Below are 22418 nucleotides of genomic sequence, written 5' to 3' on the forward strand. Positions count from 1 at the left end.
ATCTTGGGGCACAACCTGCTGGTACCCTCGAGTGAGGCGTCGTCAGTCCTCGGCAACTGGGCAAGACTTCTTCTAGCAAGCGATTCAGGCGGACATTTCTTGATTGGTACTATCGCTGGGGCTGTCACTGTCAGTGAGCGTAGAGTGAGTTGTGTCAGGGACGGCTTGGCAGAAGTCATAACAGCATACACCGGACTGGAGTGAGCAGGCTAGCAGTCAAAGTGACATCATCTCTGTGCAGGCTGCTCACTGAAGCTGTGACACGAGGCTGATACAGCGCCTGCCAGCAGGGTCTAACTGCGGCTTGACGAGTGTCATTCTCTCGGCAGTTGGAGTTATAGCAGAGGTTAGTCTAAGCGTCCCCAGACTTTTTCTCTACATATAACTGCTCTGACGGTCAGGAGGTGAAGTGAAACAAATCTTGATGGGAATCATAATGGGTACTATCCTGCAGGGCATCACGAGTGTCGAACATAAAAAGCTTTCTGTACAAGGGGCTCAGATGCTCATAACTAACGCAGGGGTCTGGACGCAGACCTGTGGTCCACACACAGCTGGGCTCAAGACCACACAAGACACACGGAAAACTGCACACACCCACACTGCACATGCAGTTACAACATGACACTTTTCTGTGCGAAAATCGACACTAAGCTATACACGAACAAGTGAGAACACTGACTGAGAGGAATTAACACATGACATATATCTTCTCTCGATCTTCTCGACAACACAGCATATTGCTCACTGTGAAACTAACACTGTCGGTATGATATCATGTGGTGATGTCAGGCATGATGCTGTAAGGTGATGTCATGAGGTGACATCGCGAGGTGACGTCAGTAGACGTCTCGAGGTGACGTCCTGGAGTGACATCATGAGGGATGTCATGGGGTAACATTGCGAGGTGAAGTCAGGCAGACATTGTGAAGTCGGGCAGTAGATCACAGCATGGCTTGCGATTTGGCTTAACCCACGTGGCTTGTAGATCCATGTGGCTTCGCGATCCATGTGGCTTCGTGATCCACGTAACACTTGGATACACAGCTCTGGCAAAGAAATCACAGAAACAGGAGAGGGAGTGAGAGCAATGGTGAGTGGTGTATGGTGTGGTGGCGTACAGTAGGGCGAGCGTGGGTGAGGCAAAGATCGGCCACTTCCTCCTCTCCCACCCACAAACACGGGAAGAAACACTCACACTGGATGCAGAAACCACCACAAAACTTACCTCTGACTTGCTGAAATAGCGGTGCTGAGCTGAAAAACAACAGCAGCAACATACAAGTGACGCTGAACACGTGACTTGAGAAACAGCGTGGGGTGCTGTGAAGTGCCAAGTGATGCCACTTATATTTTTTGAAGACATTCGGCCTGGATTCTGCTTGTACCTGTGTCTGGATGCTAAGACTTGCAGACACAACATCCAGATAACTCGTTGAGAGACGGATGCTGCTTGTATGGGACGATGAAGTGAAGACGACTTCATTCCTCTTCCTTCCCTCCTCTAGGTAAACACACTTGCCGTGAGGCAGTTAGAACCCTGAGTAGATCTATAACCCACGATTCCTTATTTAGATGTCGGAATGCTATTCTTAGGTTTGCTAGGGGCCCGTATGCTGCATCAGTTATATGGTTGATGTGTGTGTATGTGTGTGTGTGTGTGTGTGTGTGTGTGTGTGTGTGTGTGTGTGTGTGTGTGCATGTGTGTGTGTGTACTCACCTAATTGTGGTTGCAGGGGTCGAGACTCAGCCCCTGGCCCCTCCTCTTCACTGAACGCTACTGGGTCCTCCCTCTCCCTGCTCCATGAGTTTTATCATACCTCGTCTTGAAACTATGTATGGTTCCTGCCTCCTCTACATCGCTTGCCAGACTATTCCACTTCCTAACAACTTTGTGGCTGAAGAAATACTTCCTAACATCCCTTTGACTCATCTGAGTCTTCAGCTTCCAATTGTGACCTCTTGTTTCTGTGTCCCCTCTATGAAACATCCTGTCTCTGTCCACCTTGTCTGTTCCATGCAGTATTTTGTATGTCGTTATCAAGTCTCCCCTGACCCTCCTGTCCTCCAGTGTCGTCAGACCGATTCTCCTTAACCTTTCTTCGTAGGACATTCCCCTCAGCTCTGGAACTAGCCTTGTTGCAAACCTTTGCACTTTCTCTAATTTCTTGACGTGTTTGACCAGGTGTGGGTTCCAAACTGGTGCTGCATACTCCAGTATGGGCCTGACGTACACAGTGTATAGGGTTTTGAACGATTCCTTACTCAGGTACCGGAACGCTATTCTCAGGTTTGTCAGGCGCCCATATGCCGCAGCAGTTTTCTGGCTAATGTGTGCTTCTGGCGACGTACTCGGTATTATACTCACCCCAAGATCTTTCTTTTTGAGTGAGGTTTGCAGTCTTTGGCCGCCTAGCCTATACTCTGTCTGCGGTTTTCTTTGCCTCTCTCCGATCTTCATGACTTTGCATTTGGTGGGGTTAAATTCTGGGAGCCAGTTGCTGGACCATGTGTCCAGCCTGTCCAGGTCTCTTTGTAGACCTGTCTGGTCCGCGTCTGATTTAATTCTCCTCGTTAACTTCACATCATCTGCAAACAGGGACACTTCTGAGTCTATCCCTTCCGTCATGTCATTCACATATACCAAGAATAGCACTGGTCCCAGGACTGACCCCTGTGGGACCCTGCTCGTCACAGGAGCTCACTGTGACCTCATCACGGACCATGACTCGCTGTTGCCTCCCTGTTAGGTATTCTCTTGATCCATTGCAGTGCCCTTCCTGTTATACGTTCCTGATCCTCTGGCTTTGTGTGTGTGTGTGTGTGTGTGTGTGTGTGAAGGAGGAAGTGGGGGAGGTTTTTATACATTTTCATACATTCTTGGTGCTCAGTGAGCGGTATTAGGTCACAACCACAAGGTCTCAGGTTCAAGTCTTTCTTGCTGACAGACTCAAGAACAAGTTTCATTCCACCATTACCCAACAGTGACATCCTGGGGAATATATTCACATTTTACTGCAACAACAACAATAATAATAATAACAGAGGTGTGGATACCTATCTCATGTGAGTCATAGTTTGTGAACACCCGCAATTTGCAGCTGCCATATTTTAGATTAGTTATATGATGGGATCTTCCAGGATGTAGATATCATATTCTTTATGATAGTTACAATGTGGGAACAGTATGTGACTACCCTCTTCTATACCATGGTTACATTGTGTGAACCAACGCTAGCTACATTTTCCTGCTAGGTAGAAATGCTTGATATGGAAGTAATCCAGTATATGAGGATTGGGGACACATCAGAAATCCTTTATACAACCTACACCAGGTGGTAAAGCACACTCTGCACACGCATTTCAAAGCAGTGACAAGATTAAACTGTCCTGGCCCGGGTCTTTTCCAGATGGTGACCCGGCGCCTGCCGTAGCTCTAACCCAGCTAAGTTTTTTTTTCACTCTGATGAATATTTTTTTTTTCACTGTAAACTAAAAATACCGACATGAATTTAATTCCTTGTTCATTATGGCGCTCACTGAGGTGGAGTTCCTGGACATACTGGTCCTGTGGGTTATCCTAGGTTCTCTACACATATGCTGCTATGTATGATAATCTATGTAACTGTATTTGAGTATACCTGAATAAACTTAGTTAATAATGTGATTCCTTTAAAGGAAAGGTGATTTGATGCAGCTGAGGGATTCTTGACCCAAGAAAATGGTGCTGCCACTTCCGTCATAGGATCAAACCTTTCTTAATCTATTGTTGCCAAATTTTCAAGCTTGTATGTTCAACTCCAACTTTTTTATTGCCTTGTGTACCATCTTACTATCATTACTTACAACCATATCATTTCCATTTTTTCATTTTATTATACTTTTGCTACTTTAATTTGTAATTTTATCTTTATCAATTTATATCTAGTTATACCTTAGTTCATGTAAACAACTTATATTAGTAATAAAGTTGGTAGAATTACCGACAATATGTAAAGTAAAAGGACACAAGTGCAACTAATGTGACATTTATTGTGGCAACGTTTCGCTCTCCAGGAGCTTTATCAAGCTTGATAAAGCTCCTGGAGAGCGAAACGTTGCCACAATAAATGTCACATTAGTTGCACTTGTGTCCTTTTACTTTACAACTTATATTAGCCTTAGTGCAATTACAAGTGATAGTCTGGGGCTATTTTTAATTTGTAATTTTATCTTATTAGTTTATACCTAGTTGTACTTTAGTTCATTCTGCCTCAATACATAGTCAACACCAAATTCATTATATTTATTAGTTACTACACTCTATTTGACCAATGTGCATTAGCTATATACTCGTCCAAACATCCCACTACTACAGATATCAGTACTAGAACTCACCACACTATACATGATATAAAGAATTACTATTTAAACCTAAAGGATGAATGATCACGTCGACCCGGATCTAAACCTATATAATCTAACACACAATCAAAATTTATTGGAAAGTAACTGCCTCTATTACACAGCATCACGAGCCAACACTGTCCTAAATACTGCTAAAAGTCTAACAGTTCTTAACTACAACATCAGGTCCTTAAGCAAACACTATGATGACCTCCTGGCACTCCTTGATTCCCTAAAGACAACCTCCTCCTGTATTATTCTCACTGAGACCTGGCTTAAGCAGGACCCAGTTGATATCTATTCACTACCAGGATACACAGCAATCCACAACTGCAGACCATACCAAGTTAGGGGTGGTATTGCAATCTATTACTCTAACCAACTATCTTGTATTAGCACCACTTGCTATAGTGATAAATATGGAGAATATATTTTTGCTAATTTTACTGTAAAAAACCTTAAGACTCCTTTAACAGTCGGTGCCATTTACCAGATGTCCCACACGAACATCCCAAATTTCAGTGAGAAATTAAAGACACTAATAACAAACAGACAAATAAACAAGCACCACCTTCTCTTAGCTGGAGACTTCAATATCAACCTTGACCTACCAGATGATCAGCCTGTAACTGATTTCATCAACAATATGAACAACACACTTCTCATACCAACAATAACTAAACCAACCAGGCTGACTGAGATAAGTGCAACCATAATTGACCATATATGGACCAATATACTAGCCCCACTTAAGTTAGGGATAATCACAGACAGCACTACTGACCACTACCCCCACCTTCCTCTTAGCAAACATTATTAAACCACCACTGGAATACAACAAAGCTTCATTTAGACTCCATGACGAGGCCTCGATAAGTAATTTCATAGCAGAGCTAGAGAATTCTCCAAGGCCAATGGTATTGACGATTGGACAGACATACTATTTCTGAATAAATTACTTAGACTATACAACAAACATTGTCCTATAAAAACGAAACAGATCACGAATAAACGGCTCGGTTGCCCATGGCTAACTAGCAGCATACTGAAATCCATTGATAAGAAACACCAATATGAAAAGCAATATAGACTGGGCTTAATACACAAATATATTCTTAAACAATATTCATCAGTTCTCACCCAACTAATAAAAAAAAGCCAAACAATTGTACTACTCCAGCAGATTCACTGAAACAAGAGGAAATATAAAAAAGACCTGGAAAACACTCTCAGATTCTGGGAACCCACAAATTGAAAAAAAACAAGGATATTGTCCTAACTAAACCAAACGAAACACCACTGCATCCCATTGATACGGTTAACAAGATAAACGACTTCTTCTCAACCATAGGATCTAATCTCGCCATTAAAATCCCAGGTACCAACGCCCGTGCAAATGATTACTTAGATGGGAATTTACTAAACTCCTTCTATCTTGCACCTACTGAACCCACTGAAGTCACCACGATTATTAAGTCACTTAAAAATAATTCAGGGAATCTGTCTCACGTCCCACCATTATTGTACAAGCGAGCGGCCCATGTCCTTTCGCAGGCTATTACATTACTTTTTAACAAGTCACTAGAAACTAGCACTTTCCCGACACTACTCAAGACAGCAAGGGTTACACCAATACATAAAGGTGGCGACCCCACAGATGTAAACAACTATATGCCAATATCAAACTTACCATTGCTATTCAAAATCTTTGAGAAACTCGTGCACAAGCGATTATATTCGTTTATAACAGCACAAAACATACTCAACCCCTGTCAGTTTGGCTTCAGAAAAAATAAAAGCACTAATGATGCAATTGTAAAAATGCTAGACCTGCTTTACACAGCACTGGAAAATAAGGAATATCCATGTGGCATGCAAAGAGTACATAACCTTTATTCAGCGCATGTACACACCCTCATTAAACGACTACCTCCCCAACCAGCGAACTGGGTGCTAAGGGTCAGACGATAGGGCCCCATCGTCAGATCAGTACCTAAGTTCAGTTAATGAGAAGGTGGGTATGGCAATTGTGGAGATGATGTGGTCACCACTTGCCTTTCCACCCTTGTCATTTCCAGTCTAGAGTTGATTGAATACGGTTGTCCATTCTGTCTCCAGGCTGTGTCTTTGCCTATTGATTCACACAAGTGTGACCATGGTGTAATAGCACGCAAAATGCGGGATAAAGGAATAACGGGAAAAGTTGGTAGATAGATCAACAACTTCCTGACAAATAGAAAACAAAGAGTAATAAAAAACAGAGTAAAGTCCCAGGCAGCCATGGTAAAAAGCTCTGTTCCACAAGGCACAGTACTCGCTCCCATTCTATTCCTCATCCTCATTTCTGACATAGACAGAGATGTGTCTTCCTTAGTGGATAACACCCGGATCACCATGGCAGTGACCTCCATCAAAGACACTGCGAGACTCCAAGCGGACATCAACTAAATCTTCGAATGGGCCACTCAAAACAATATGAAGTTCAACGAGGAGAAATTTCAACTACTCAGATATGGAAAACTTGAAAAAAATAAAAATGTGTCAGGGTATACCACAAATTCTAACCATACAATAGAGCAGAAAAGTAATGTGAAGGACCTGGGAGTGATAATGTCAGAGAATCTCGCCTTCAAAGACCACAACAATGCATCTACCTCATCCGCTAGGAAAATGATAGGATGGATAATGAGAACCTTCAAAACTAGGGATGCCAAGCCCATGATGATTCTCTTCAAATTGCTTGTGCTCTCTAGGCTGGAATACTGCTGTACACTAACGGCCCCCTTCAAGGCTGGCGACATTGCAGACCTGGAGAGTGCACAAATAACTTTCACGGCACACATAAGTGCAATAAGGCACATAAACTACTGAGAACGGTTGAAGGTCCTTGATCTATATTCCCTCGAACGCAGGCGAGAGAGATACATGATGATATACACCTGGAAAGTACTGGAGGGATTGGTACCAAACTTGCACACGAAAATCACTCCCTATGAAAGCAAAAGACTCGGCAGGAGATACAACATTCTCACAATGAAAAGCAGGGGTGCCACGAGTACGCTGAGAGACAACACAATAAGTGTCCGGGGCCCAAGGCTGTTCAATTGCCTCCCAGCATACATAAGGGGGATTACCAATAGACCCCTGGCTGTCTTCAAGAAGGCACTGGACAGGCACCTAAAGTCAGTACCTGACCAGCTGGGCTGTGGTTCGTACGTCAGCTTGTGTGCGGCCAGCAGTAACAGCCTGGTTGATCAAACCCTGATCTACCATGAGACCTGGTCTCAGACCGGGCCGTGGGGGCATTGACCCCCGAAACTCTCTCCAGGTAAACTCCTGGTAAACCATGTGGTACATATATATTTCCAACTGTATACATTGTACATACTTGTAAATATTTATAATTGCACTTGGTGAAGTAAAATATAATTCAGTCATTCAGCTGTGTTTGTTCTGCTCCTTGCTGCCCTTTACATCCAGGATAACAGGCCTTATTGTTCCTGGGTTGTAATAATCCATTAGGACTTTTTATTGACCTAAGAAAACCTTTTGATACAGTAGACTATGGCATCCTACTCCACAAACTTGACCATTATGGTATAAGAGGCCATGCACTTGCATATTTCAAATCCTACCTTACTGATAGGTATCATCACGTCACCATTAAAGACACAACCTCATCAACACGGCCACTTGATACTGGAGTACCACAGGGAAGTGTCCCTGGTCCCCTGCTCTTCCTCTTATACATCAATGATCTTCCCAACGTATCACAACACCTGAAACCCATTCTCTTTTCTGACGACATGACTTACATCATCTCCCACCCAAATCCTGCCACCCTCAACACCATTGTTAACGAGGAGCTACTCAAAATATCTACTTGGATAACAGCGAATAAACTTGCACTTAACACTGACAAAAATCTTCTATTTTATGTTCGGTAACAGAGCAGGTGTTGCACAACTTAACATTAAGAACGACAACACTTTTATTGCCAGACATAATGAGGACAAATTCCTAGGCCTGCACCTCGACAGCAACCTGAATTTCAGCACCCATATCCATTACATAACAAAAAAAGTATCTAAAACGGTTGGGATCCTCTCCAAGATACATTACTACGTGCCATAATCTACCTTTCTCACACTATACCATTCACTCATTTATCCCTACATCACCTGTGCTATTTGTGCCTGGGGATCAACAGCAGCAACACACCTAAAGCCAATAATAACCCATCAAAAAGCCACAGTAAGAATAATCACGCAATCCAGTCCCAGACAACAACCCCCTCCCCACTCTTCATAGCTCTAAACTTACTGTTCAGAACATCCACATTTACTACTGTGCAACCTACATTTACATAACCTTAAATTCCAATATTAACCCTGACCTAAAACACTTTCTTGATAGTTGTGACAGGACCCACAGGCATAACACCAGACACAAAAATCTCTATGACATTCCCCGTGTCCGGCTAAACCTATACAAAAATTCAATGTACATAAAAGGGCCTGAAATCTGGAACACCCTACGTAAAAACTCTAGAACTGCAGACACTACCATCACTTTCAAAACTTCCGTTAGAAAACATCTTATCTCCCTGACACACCCCACCGTCAGCTAACTACATGAAAACCGCCTATTCTCTTGTATCATACACACATAAAAAACAACCTTCCCCTCCCATCGATTTCTGTGATTCCCCACAGTTCGCACCTACACTCACCTAGTTGACTATAAACACAGAAATACGTAATGCAACTATTGTCTAATGACCCGGTGGCCTGGTGGCTAAAGCTCCCGCTTCACACACGGAGGGCCCGGGTTCGATTCCCGGCGGGTGGAAACATTTCGACACGTTTCCTTACACCTGTTGTCCTGTTCACCTAGCAGCAAATAGGTACCTGGGTGTTAGTCGACTGGTGTGGGTCGCATCCTGGGGGACAAGATTAAGGACCCCAATGGAAATAAGTTAGACAGTCCTCGATGACGCACTGACTTTCTTGGGTTATCCTGGGTGGCTAACCCTCCGGGGTTAAAAATCCGAACGAAATCTTATCTTATCTTAACTAGTCATAAGTTTGCCTGTGATTCAATAGAAACTATGTATTGTACGAAAACAAAATCATTCACATTGCTAAATTTACGAACTGTAATGCAGTTACTTACCCTTAATATCAACATTCTCCATAATCTGTACCAATATAGAGTTTTGAATTAATCTTAGTCTGCCCGAAATGCCTTGTCATGCTAGACCTGGAGTTTACCTGGAGAGAGTTTCGGGGGTCAACGCCCCCGCGGCCCGGTCTGTGACCAGGCCTCCTGGTGGATCAGCCCCTGATCAACCAGGCTGTTGCTGCTGGCTGCACGCAAACCAACGTACGAGCCACAGCCCGGCTGATCAGGAACTGACTTTAGGTGCTTGTCCAGTGCTAGCTTGAAGACTGCCAGGGGTCTGTTGGTAATCCCCCTTATGTGTGCTGGGAGGCAGTTGAACAGTCTCGGGCCCCTGACACTTATTGTATGGTCTCTTAACGTGCTAGTGACACCCCTGCTTTTCATTGGGGGGATGGTGCATCGTCTGCCAAGTCTTTTGCTTTCGTAGTGAGTGATTTTCGTGTGCAAGTTCGGTACTAGTCCCTCTAGGATTTTCCCAGTGTATATAATCATGTATCTCTCCCTCCTGCGTTCCAGGGAATACAGGTTTAGAAACCTCAAGCGCTCCCAGTAATTGAGGTGTTTTATCTCCGTTATGCGCGCCGTGAAAGTTCTCTGTACATTTTCTAGGTCGGCAATTTCACCTGCCTTGAAAGGTGCTGTTAGAGTGCAGCAATATTCCAGCCTAGATAGAACAAGTGACCTGAAGAGTGTCATCATGGGCTTGGCCTCCTTAGTTTTGAAGGTTCTCATTATCCATCCTGTCATTTTTCTAGCAGATGCGATTGATACAATGTTATGGTCCTTGAAGGTGAGATCCTCCGACATAATCACTCCCAGGTCTTTGACGTTGGTGTTTCGCTCTATTTTGTGGCCAGAATTTGTTTTGTACTCTGATGAAGATTTAATTTCCTCATGTTTACCATATCTGAGTAATTGAAATTTCTCATCGTTGAACTTCATATTGTGATAGTGACCCTCATTGTAATTAGTTTTAATGTAATATGTAAACCGCACAATATCCTATAATATGTAAACCACATATTGTAATCTTTATAGAGAATAAACTTGATTTGATTTGATTTTATTTAATTTGATTTGATTGCCTTGGCTCTTTATGACCCATACTGGTTAAACATTTACAAATGATTATACTACTACTACTGCTACTACTACTAGTAATAATAATAATATTAATAATAAAAATAATAACGAGATGGAGATCATTGTTGTGAAGAATGCTGTAATGACTGCAGAACAACACCATGAACCACACGTTCACTTAGTGAAATGTTTGTAGGAAGGACACGAAGAACATATGCTAGCACAACTATCTGGGAAGAGGATTACGTCATGTCCGCCATGTTAGGTTAATCAAATCCTCCAGTTGGAAATGATTTTACCAGCCGCAGTTGGCTGCGCAGCTCCTTACCAGGTGGTCGGTTTTCTCGTTTTATTGTTCGCAACTGTTTTACTCCTTTCTTTCAAGCTTCGTCACCACCTTGCCTACCCCAGCAACAATAAGGAAGATTCTCTGTCACCTTCAAGCTTCGTCACCACCTTGTCTACCCCAGCAACAATGAGAAAGATTCTCTGTCACTTTCAAGCTTCTTCACCACCTTGTCTACCCCAGTAACAATGAGAAAGATTCTCTGTCACTTTCAAGCTTCGTCACCACCTTGTCTACCCCAGCAACAATGAGAAAGATTCTCTGTCACTTTCAAGCTTCGTCACCACCTTGTCTACCCCAGCAACAATGAGAAAGATTCTCTGTCACTTTCAAGCTTCGTCACCACCTTGCCTACCCCAGCAACAATGAGAAAGATTCTCTGTCACCTTCAAGCTTCGTCACCACCTTTCCTACCCCAGCAACAATGAGAAAGATTCTCTGTCACCTTCAAGCTTCGTCACCACCTTGTCTACCCCAGCAACAATGGAAATAAGTCACTTTGTCTGGCTTTTCTTGGGATATCCTAGGTTCTCTACACATATGTTGCTATGTATGATACTATGTAACTATTTGTATATACCTGAATAAACTTATGATACCTTGAAGATTGAGACACTTATGCAACATATTGGAATCTTTATTAACGAATGGTAAATATTCCCATATGTTGCAAAAGTGTCTTAATCTTCAACTTTCCGGTTTTGAAAACCGTTTATCACACTTATGATACCTGGAGGGAATCTGGAGGGTGTTCGGGGGGGGGGGGTTCAGCGCCCCCGCGGCCCTGTCCATGACCAGGCCTCGCTGTGGTTCAGGGCCTGATCAACTAGCCTGTTACTGCAAACCGACATACGAACCACAGCCTGGCTGTTTTTCGTATATCGGATAGATATTAGGTGTGTTAGGTAAGACACATATGCAACAGTTAGGTATCTTTATTATGAAACGTTTCGCCTACACAGTAGGCTTCTTCAGTCGAGTACAGAAAAGTTGATAGAAGCAGAAGATACTTGAAGACGATGTAATCAGTCCATCACCCTTAAAGTTTTGAGGTGGTCAGTCCCTCAGTCTGGAGAAGAGCATTGTTCCATAGTATGAAACAATATGGAGATGAAGTGACAGGATGGAGCTTATATAGCGCCAAGAGGTGAGACGTAGGCCACTAGGAGAGGTAAGAACTCAGATGTTGAGAGGTCAGGTCCCTCTCAAATCCAGCCGCTCTCACTAGTGGAAGTTGTCGAAGTTGATTGCAGGTCTGTACCAAGATACCCTTGTGTTGCAGTGTCTGACAGATTGAACATTAAAATGGTATAAAATACCGACAGGTTGTTAGGTAAGACACACATGCAACAGTTAGGTATCTTTATTATGAAACGTTTCGCCTACACAGTAGGCTTCTTCAGTCGAGTACAGAAAAGTTGATAGAAGCAGAAGATACTTGAAGACGATGTAATCAGTGAGAGCGGCTGGATTTGAGAGGGTCCTGACCTCTGAACATCTGAGTTCTTACCTCTCCTAGTGACCTACGTCTCACCTCTTGGCGCTATATAAGCTCCATCCTGTCACTTCATCTCCATATTGTTTCATACTATGGAACAATGCTCTTCTCCAGACTGAGGGACTGACCACCTCAAAACTTTAAGGGTGATGGACTGATTACATCGTCTTCAAGTATCTTCTGCTTCTATCAACTTTTCTGTACTCGACTGAAGAAGCCTACTGTGTAGGCGAAACGTTTCATAATAAAGATACCTAACTGTTGCATATGTGTCTTACCTAACAACCTGTCGGTATTTTATACCATTTTAATGTTCAGATATTAGGTGTAATATCTAAGTCTTTTGAAATTATATTTATAAAAACGACGAGACGATGAATAAGATGTACGTGCAATACTTGTGCTTCTTCAGTGATATCAATAAAGATGCCAGGACTTGCACACGTGAGGTCACAGTGAACGACAGAGGTCAAACTGAACGACTGAGGTTGCAGTGAACGACCGAGGTCACAGTGAACGACTGAGGTCACACTGAATGGCCGACGTTTCAGTGAACGGTTCAAGTTAAGGTACGCTGATTAAAGAGAGAAAATTCTGCCTCTCCCCCCCACCCCCTCCCCGCGGTCTTGAAAACCAGGAAATAGTCGCATTAACTCATACTGCAGGAGAAGCACATCATATGTGTACGTAACATCTTTCTTTTCCAGAAAACCAGTGTGGTCATCCAGAGAGGAAATGTTACTACTGTAATAATAATATATATATATATATATATATATATATATATATATATATATATATATATATATATATATATATATATATATATATATAGAATTGATGAGGGAAAAAGAGTGAGTGGTGCACTTAGGAGTCTGTGGAGACAAAGAACTTTGTCCTTGGAGGCAAAGAGGGGAATGTATGAGAGTATAGTTTTACCAACGCTCTTATATGGGTGTGAAGCGTGGGTGATGAATGTTGCAGCGAGGAGAAGGCTGGAGGCAGTGGAGATGTCATGTCTGAGGGCAATCTGTGGTGTGAATATAATGCAGAGAATTCGTAGTTTGGAAGTTAGGAGGAGGTGCGGGATTACCAAAACTGTTGTCCAGAGGGCTGAGGAAGGGTTGTTGAGGTGGTTCGGACATGTAGAGAGAATGGAGCGAAACAGAATGACTTCAAGAGTGTATCAGTCTGTAGTGGAAGGAAGGCAGGGTAGGGGTCAGCCTAGGAAAGGTTGGAGAGAGGGGGTAAAGGAGGTTTTGTGTGCGAGGTTCTTGGACTTCCAGCAGGTATGCATGAGCGTGTTTGATAGGAGTGAATGGAGACAAATGGTATTTAATACTTGACGTGCTGTTGGAGTGTGAGCAAAGTAACATTTATGAAGGGGTTCAGGGAAACCGGCAGGCCGGACTTGAGTCCTGGAGATGGGAAGTACAGTGCCTGCACTCTGAAGGAGGGGTGTTAATGTTGCAGTTTAAAAACTGTAGTGTAAAGCACCCTTCTGGCAAGACAGTGATGGAGTGAATGATGGTGAAAGTTTTTCTTTTTCGGGCCACCCTGCCTTGGTGGGAATCGGCCAGTGTGATAATAATATATATATATATATATATATATATATATATATATATATATATATATATATATATATATATATATATATATATATATATATATATATATATATATATATATATATATATATATATGTATGTATGTATGTAGGTCGTGCCGAATAGGCAGAACTTGCGATCTTGGCTTAAATAGCAACGCTCATCTTGCCATATAGGACAAGTGAAAATTTGTGTATGCAATAATTTCGCCAAAATCATTCTGAACCTAACGAAAAAAATATGTTTCACTGTGTTTGTTTAGTATTAAATTATTGTAAACAAATCTAAAATATATTTAGTTGGGTTAGGCTAAAATAAATTGTTCTTGTTATAAAAAGGTTAGGTAAGTTTTCTAAGATTCTTTTGGTGTAAAATTAAAATTTTTTACATTAACATTAATGAAAAAAATATATCTTTAAACACATAAAAGAAAATTTCAGAAAGGACTTAATTTTAAATGAGTTCTTGCTAATTGACCAGTTTTATATATTCGGCACGACATATATATATATATATATATATATATATATATATATATATATATATATATATATATATATATATATATATATATATATATATATATATATATATATAAACACGTGGCTGTGGCAAACTGCATGACTAATTTCATTCTTGTCTCGTTTGGAAATACCAATCACACAAGCAGCATATTAATAGGTTAAAGTCCCTGACCCGTAAGACATCTTTGATATGGCAAGGATGCCTTACGGGTGAAAGGTGACGAGTTGCACTGGCGTGTACATTATTTTTAAAATAGCAAATTAGGTGAAAGAATGTGTGTGAGTGTCAAGCAAGGAAGAGAGGCTCAAGGAGGTGCAGTGCTAGAAGGTGTCAGCGGGTAAAAAGAAAAGTGAATGTGTATTCAAAGAGAAAGCTAATGGAGAGGTGTGGCCAGCATTTCGTAGAATGATGGAGGCATTCACACACTGAAGGTGGACCCTGTAAAGAAGATTTTCAATAGAAATGACAAAGCTGTTTCTAGTCATGTCAGTTGGTCGAAAGTTGAGAAGTGGGATTCCTGCCTCCCCTTCCACCCCCACACACACAATGGGAGAGAGCCAATAACCCGGGACAAATGAATGAAACTTCGTGACAAGAAATACAAAGCAAATGTGCGTTAATTTTTAGTTTTGTAAAGTTAAAGAGCGATGGACCAGAGAATCAACTGAGTTTGTAAGTGTAAAGGCAATGCAGTCCTTAAGAACCACAAGCAAAAGCACTTTCTGAACATAGGATTTAAGTGGATACTCTGCAGAGGACCACTTTAGTCAATGGAATATTAACTTTAATAGAGCCTACCTAAGTGTAAGTTTATAAAATAATAATAATAATAATAATAATAATAATAATAATAATAATAATAATAATAATAATAATAATAATAATAATAATAATAATAATAACAATAAAAATAACAATAATAACAGCAATACTAATAAAGAGGGAAAAAACACACACACATCTAATTTAAATATGAGTATATTTGCATAAATTTTTATGGGAACATTTCATTCTCTCTCGAGCATTTATCACAAAAACTTACAAAAATAAATACTCACTAACTCAGATCAGGAACGTAATAATATTTGTTTACCGTAATGAAACTTGTAACAATTCAAGTGATATAAATTAGAGTTTAAATATAAATAAGTCCTTACGCATTTAATAACGAACTCGTATGTAGAACTAGTGAAGGGTATCTCCAGATGCCTCGATTAATAATAATGATAATAAATTATTATTATTATTATTATTATTACAAGTGTTATCAAATTTAACAAGAATAATAATAATGTTAATATATAATAATAATAATAATAATAATAATAATAATAATAATAATAATAATAATAATAATAATAATAATAATATCATTATTATTATTATTATTATTATTATTATTATTATTATTATTATTATTATTAAGTTTTATAACATTAATAATAAATAATAACAAGCAGCTTATTGAAGGGGATGAGGGTAAAAAATGATCAAACAATGTAATACAGTAATAATAATTAATATGTGCAGATATTACCCGAGACCAGCAGGTAATACTCACAATCCAAGAACAAACAACTCATGGTAGCACTAGGAAAATTAGCTGCCATAGACTCTCATAATCAGAAATTTCATTCCAACTTACAAGATGTTAAACTCGTAAAGTCAGTCAGCACCTCGAGAACAATAGAATGAAACTTTGAGGCAAGAGATGCAACACAAAAGTAGCTATAGTTTTTTTTTTAAGATGACAACTATACCTCATTGAATTTAACACTTTGCTGACGACGCGAGTGGAAAAAACACTGTGGCTTAAGAATGCCCATAAACTGGTAGTTTATAAATGAATAATAATGTAAAACTAAACCCGTGTAGTGACTAATAATCAAGGGAGATCACAGGCATGCATAGGCCTACAGATACTGTGGATTAATTAGTAGATCTAGAAGTAATTGAAATATAGTTGGAGGGTAGTTATAATGTGGAATGCCTAAAGCTTATGCTATGTGGCAATACTTCAGCTGGTTATACATTTACTAAAGTGTAAAGATTCAGAATGGTACATTACTGATTATAAAATCACAATATATAGACAAAGTCTTTACTGAGATCACATTTTTTTCAGGGTTGAGCTTTATAAAGCTCATCCTTGAGAGAAACGTCGTCTTAATCGCAGTTTCTTGAGCATATTGTGTCTCCTAACCATACTTGAGCCATCACGCAGGAAAATACAATACTGAAATTTGTAGTGAAAAATTAGCTGCTACTTTATAAATTAAACTTTTTCCAACACATTAATTACTAAATAATCCTAAACATTAAGGAACACATTTTTTTGCTTTGAAAAAATATATTACTCTGAGGGACGGTCCCCATAAATACATAATTGAAATATAAATGCATGGGATTGACTAGATATATTCAGTAATAATGAAGTATTTCCGGGCTAAATATTTTAAGCACTGCTACAAGCATTTATCTAGTAAATGTATGTCAGTGGATAATTCTTCGTTTGTTTTCCTCGTTTATGGAGACCACATGAAACACCTCTGATATTTAGGTCTTCGACCATCCTTCAGTCATAGGTCTTCTGAGATCTCCAAGATTTAGTTTTCCTAGATTGTTCTGAAGAACCATGTAGGTGCGAAGGTCTGTGAAGTCATGACAACAGATTCGAGGAAGATGGCGGGGAAAGTCAATATTTTCCCGAAGTATTTGTTCCCCTAAAGCTGACCTGAAAACATAGAAAATGGGCAAAAATTAATCCATTAGACTTTGAACGCGTTTCACAATATATATATATATATATATATATATATATATATATATATATATATATATATATATATATATATATATATATAATATATATATATATATATATATATATATATATATATATATATATATATATATATATATATATATATATATATATATATATATATATATATATATATATATATATATATATATATATTGTCTCTAAATAACAACGATTAAAAATTTCTTACTTAATTTAAGTTATGATCTATAGTAGGTTATGTCTCTTTTCTGTTTTATTATGAGTCTTAACAACGATACAAATAACAGCAAAAAACAAGATTTCGTTTTGTGAAATTGGAATGCCGGCAGCTAGCACCAACAGCCTTACTGACCAGGCTATGAGTGTCGTTGTAATAACTTAATGGTCGGCATTTTTCCTCCTAATTATCACCCCGCAGGGGGTGATGAGGGAAGAAGGGCATGGTGTGATACTGGCCCTGGGGAGGGCAGCATGACCCTCGGAACCATCTACAAGTAATCGACAGGTAATCTACACGTAGTTTACAGGTAGTGTACCTCAAGTGGTCAGGTAAGGAGGGATGACTGTAAAGTACTCACTTGATATATATATTAGTGTATGCCTATGATCCACGGACTAAAGCAGCCATGTCTTGATACTCATCCACAGGCAGGAGGAGGTTGGACACACATGAAGTGAAGTATTTGGTAGCGAAGCAGCCCATTCTGGGGAGAGATTTTTATAAGTATCAAAAATGGTATACCGCAGTGTGGCTGCCTTAATCTGTATGACATTTACAAAGTTTGAGCAAGAATTAACTATAGGAGGACTTACATTAAGTGTATCAATTGTTCGATAATAAAGAATCGCTACAGTAGGCCTACTGGCCTACAAACGGTGCTCAGTTAAAAATATAAACATGTTCAAAACATTGTTCAGAGTTGTGGCTATCGTTTACAAACACTAAACATTTGATTGCCTTATTGTATAAGATGATGCAGAATTGTATACAATACCTGCACTCGTTTTCTATTTCAGGTGATCTGTAGAGATTCTGACAGTCGACACAGACGCGGTTCAACCTGGCCCACACGCCCCGGTCGTAGAAACCTTTGCACTGTGAGTCGAAGACTGCTCTCTTAGTAACACTGTGGTATTCAAGACCTGAATCTCTCCTTCGTACATTGTACTCTTGAGGCAAGCTCTTGTAGGGGGACGTCTGAAGAAGCCATTGAACCTCCCCGGAAGAAAGTGAACGCCCAGAACACAACGTCGTTAGAACGACCAACACTACCACTAACGTAACCTGCAAAGGAAACGGATTCATTAGCAAATACAAAACACACATGCAATAAAGGATGCAAATAAACACTTCCTGGTATGAGATCACTTCCACTTCACCTGCTTTTGTTATTAACAAAAACAGATTCACCATTTCAACCACCTTCTCAGCTACACGCCATCACTTTCTATTGACACACTATGTTGTGTGTTTATTCTCATCTTCCTTTACATAGAATATCAATTAAAATAATAGTTTTTGTCATATTCAGTCACAAAGAATAGTTTTCCTGTAGTGCTCCATCACACATGATGGTTGTCTGTTATAATCCATTACGCAGATTGCTTAATAGTCATATTCCATCACACATGATGGGCTGCGTACATCAAGAAATGAAAAAGATCGGCCTGAGCTGGGAGCCGTTAGTAGGGCAATGAGAAAATAGTCAATATTCCAGTTTGGGTTCAGTAACAATACCTAAGTAATGTGGATATAACTAAGAACTGGAGGCATACCCAGGTATTGGAGATATACTCTTGCACTGGAAGTATATCCAAGCACTGAAATTACACTCCAGCACCGGAAGTATAACCAAATATTGGAGTTATACGCAGGCACTGGAGGTATACTCGGGTACCGAAGGGCTGTCTTAAGAGTCTTCATAATTGCACATACAGATGGAAGGTGAGGTAGGCACGTCTCCTGGACGCGGTACAGCGGTCCGGGGGCCTGGTACAGTGGTATCGGACTGGTACAGGTGGCCCGGTGGCCTGGTGGCTAAAGCTCCCGCTTCACACACGGAGGGCCCGGGTTCGATTCCCGGCGGGTGGAAACATTTCGACACGTTTCCTTACACCTGTTGTCCTGTTCACCTAGCAGCAAATAGGTACCTGGGTGTTAGTCGACTGGTGTGGGTCGCATCCTGGGGGACAAGATTAAGGACCCCAATGGAAATAAGTTAGACAGTCCACGATGACGCACTGACTTTCTTGGGTTATCCTGGGTAGCTAATCCTCCGGGGTTAAAAATCCGAACGAAATCTTATCTTATCTTACAGTGATCGTGGACCCTGGTACAGTCATTGTGGACCGTGGTACAGAGTTCCTTAACCTGAACGCCTATCCGGGTAGGAGGGAAATCCCGAGTTTCACACTTCAGGTATTCTCATATTTTTAAACTTATCAATATTTCTTCTGACATTCCAAACCATACCACGGGTTGGGTTAGAACCCGCGATCAGAGAGTCATAAAACTCCAGACCGACGCGTTAGCCACTGGGCCAGCTAGCTACAAAAAGAACGCGGGTTCTAACTCCACCCGTGGTATAGTTTGTTTGCAATCGTGTCATTACGATTTCGTGAGTCAGTCTACTGACATTCATCTGCGTTTAAAAAATAATACAATAAAACAAGTGTTGCTGGCTACATATAGGGAACTCCCATTATTTTTCTATTACCGGGGGAAAGCTATGAGTCACACAACGCTTGAGGAACGGAAGGTAAACACGATTTAAGAAAGACGATGAATAGCCTTTCGCCTTCACAAATTAATCCACTTATCTTCAAATTGTGGATCGTGACTTGATCCATCCACGGTGATTTGGCTATCGTTTTTTCACATGGGAGAAATCCACCACGTTCCTTAGGTTTCCTTTGCTCGACCAACCCATTGAATACAGTGTTTGCCAGGCGGAGGAGAAACATATGTATGTATTTAGGATTCTTTACACAATGTCATGGAGGACGGCCATGACCCGGCGGGAAAGTCCAGAAATATTCCCCGCCACCCTTCCTTCACAGGGAAAATTAACTCAAAAATAAGGAGTCAAGAATTTTTGTCATGTCTGGAAGGAAGTCCTGATGTGCTATCACAGCACATATAAAATTATTATTATTATTATTATTATTATTATTATTATTATTATTATTATTATTATTATTATTATATGAAAAATCATGTCAGCTAAGTTCATGTTTAATTATCATAATAAGATATAGAGCAGTGTGAGACACCTTTCACTCGACGTTCGAACCCTCCCAGCATGTACTAGACGGTTTAACACTTTTGATAAATTAAAAATATTCCAGATCCAGCAGCTGCCCACTCAGCTCACTTCAAGAATAGACGGGTCCATGTAACAATCTCCATAAACAAACTAAAATAGCAACCTCCATCCATCATATGATTATGTATCGCTCATTTCCTGGTTTTTACGATTTTTTTTTTTGTCTTTATCTGTTCCATGCTCAACTTTCGTTTATTGTGATGCTGAACATTATTACTATTATCTCTATCTTACATATCAAGAAAAATCGATACTCTCACCGTGATGCAGATCTGGAGTGTCTTTGTATAATGGAATTTTGCCGGGGGCATGACTTCCAGCAGGACTGCCTAGCAGTTATTACCACAGGTTGCCACCTACTGTAGTGGACTGATACATGGTGCAGGTACTGCTGGGTGGGTGAGGAGTGTAAGGAAATTTACCTGTATGTTTCGCTGACCCGGGGATCGAACCCGGGACGTTACAGGTGGGAGGAGAGCGATCCCAGAGACAGAGAACATACCTGAGGCAACGTTAGTAGGGTTTCGCAATGTTTATCTTAACCACCGTGACGCCACAGACCTTCGTCTATTCTTACCATGATATTATGTTCCCGGTTGACGTGGAAGGACGGTCACACTTTCAGCTCCCGTCAGAAAGAGAAGGAGGGTTCAATTCTCCGAAAGATAATCGACCGTCCATTGTTTCACCCCAATTACGTGATACACAAAACCGCACAATGTTTAAATTTTACCTACCCTTATTCAACCATGAATAAGGATCCTTGTCTCGGTCTCTCCATTCACGAGTAGACACAGTCATGCGGCCAGTATTAATGATACACTGTTGGAGTGACTTAATGTTGGTTAAGGACTCAGCAGACAATGGGGGTACCATACACCTTCATTGGATCAAATATGATCACCACCCATTCCCCAGATGCTGCATGCGTTTAGCGCTTCCCCATGGATATCATAGAATTCCTGGGATACGTCAATATCTCCCATGAGATTTAGAATCACGCACAACAGTGCTCATGAATTTAAAGCAATACGATATATCTAAATAGAGTCAATCAGCTGAAGTCAAAATCCGGAACTTCAATTAATTATAATTCTACTGAAGAATTAACACTTTATCTATAATTCTATTCTTAAGTATATAATGTACTTTTAAAGTCTCTAGAGACTATTGCAGCAATGAATTTGCATGTGTCTATTTAAAGGCCTACAATGAAGTTGAAATCCTCTTCTCCCTTCCCTCCTCTCTGTTTCTTTCCCCAATACATATTTTTTTTCCCGTTCTGGGATGATAGAGATGTCTTCGAAAATTTAAGTTCTCCCGTGTATGGAATAGTCCATCTTGAGAGATGGTATTTTCCTAGTAAACTTAAGTCTAGCTCTGCTGGAAGGAAACCTTTGAAGCTCTCCTGGCTGATGAATATTTAATGGAATACCTGGTGGTATTCTCGTTGTCCTACTGGAATCTCCCACCTCAGGTCTGACACATTTCAACACTGTACGAATTCCAGAAAAAAATGGCGAAACGCCGAGAGTATGGCGAGCAAGACACCGATTGATAAAGTCAATTTGTGGTGAAACGTTGTATGGTGAGGGAGCACAGAACAAACCTGCCAGGGAATACAGAACCTGCCAAGGAGTACAGAGCCTGCCAG

At 40.5% G+C, this 22418-nt stretch overlaps 1 protein-coding gene across 1 annotated transcript in view; it reads right to left on the reverse strand.

Annotated features, from left to right (window-relative positions):
* Positions 1-16409: 16409 nt before the first annotated feature.
* The window catches only part of LOC128696714 (crustacean hyperglycemic hormone), an 11130-nt gene continuing 5121 nt past the window's right edge, over positions 16410-22418 (reverse strand). The window contains exons 2-4 of the mRNA XM_053788088.2: positions 18434-18723; positions 18017-18142; positions 16410-17366 (exon numbers count right to left, since the gene is read on the reverse strand). Coding sequence (XP_053644063.1) covers positions 18040-18142; positions 18434-18723 — 393 coding nt within the window. The 3' untranslated portion in view covers positions 16410-17366; positions 18017-18039. The remainder of the gene's footprint in view (positions 17367-18016; positions 18143-18433; positions 18724-22418) is intronic.

This window comes from Cherax quadricarinatus, chromosome 46, assembly GCF_038502225.1.
Source record: "Cherax quadricarinatus isolate ZL_2023a chromosome 46, ASM3850222v1, whole genome shotgun sequence".
NCBI classification, from domain to species: Eukaryota; Metazoa; Arthropoda; class Malacostraca; order Decapoda; family Parastacidae; genus Cherax; species Cherax quadricarinatus.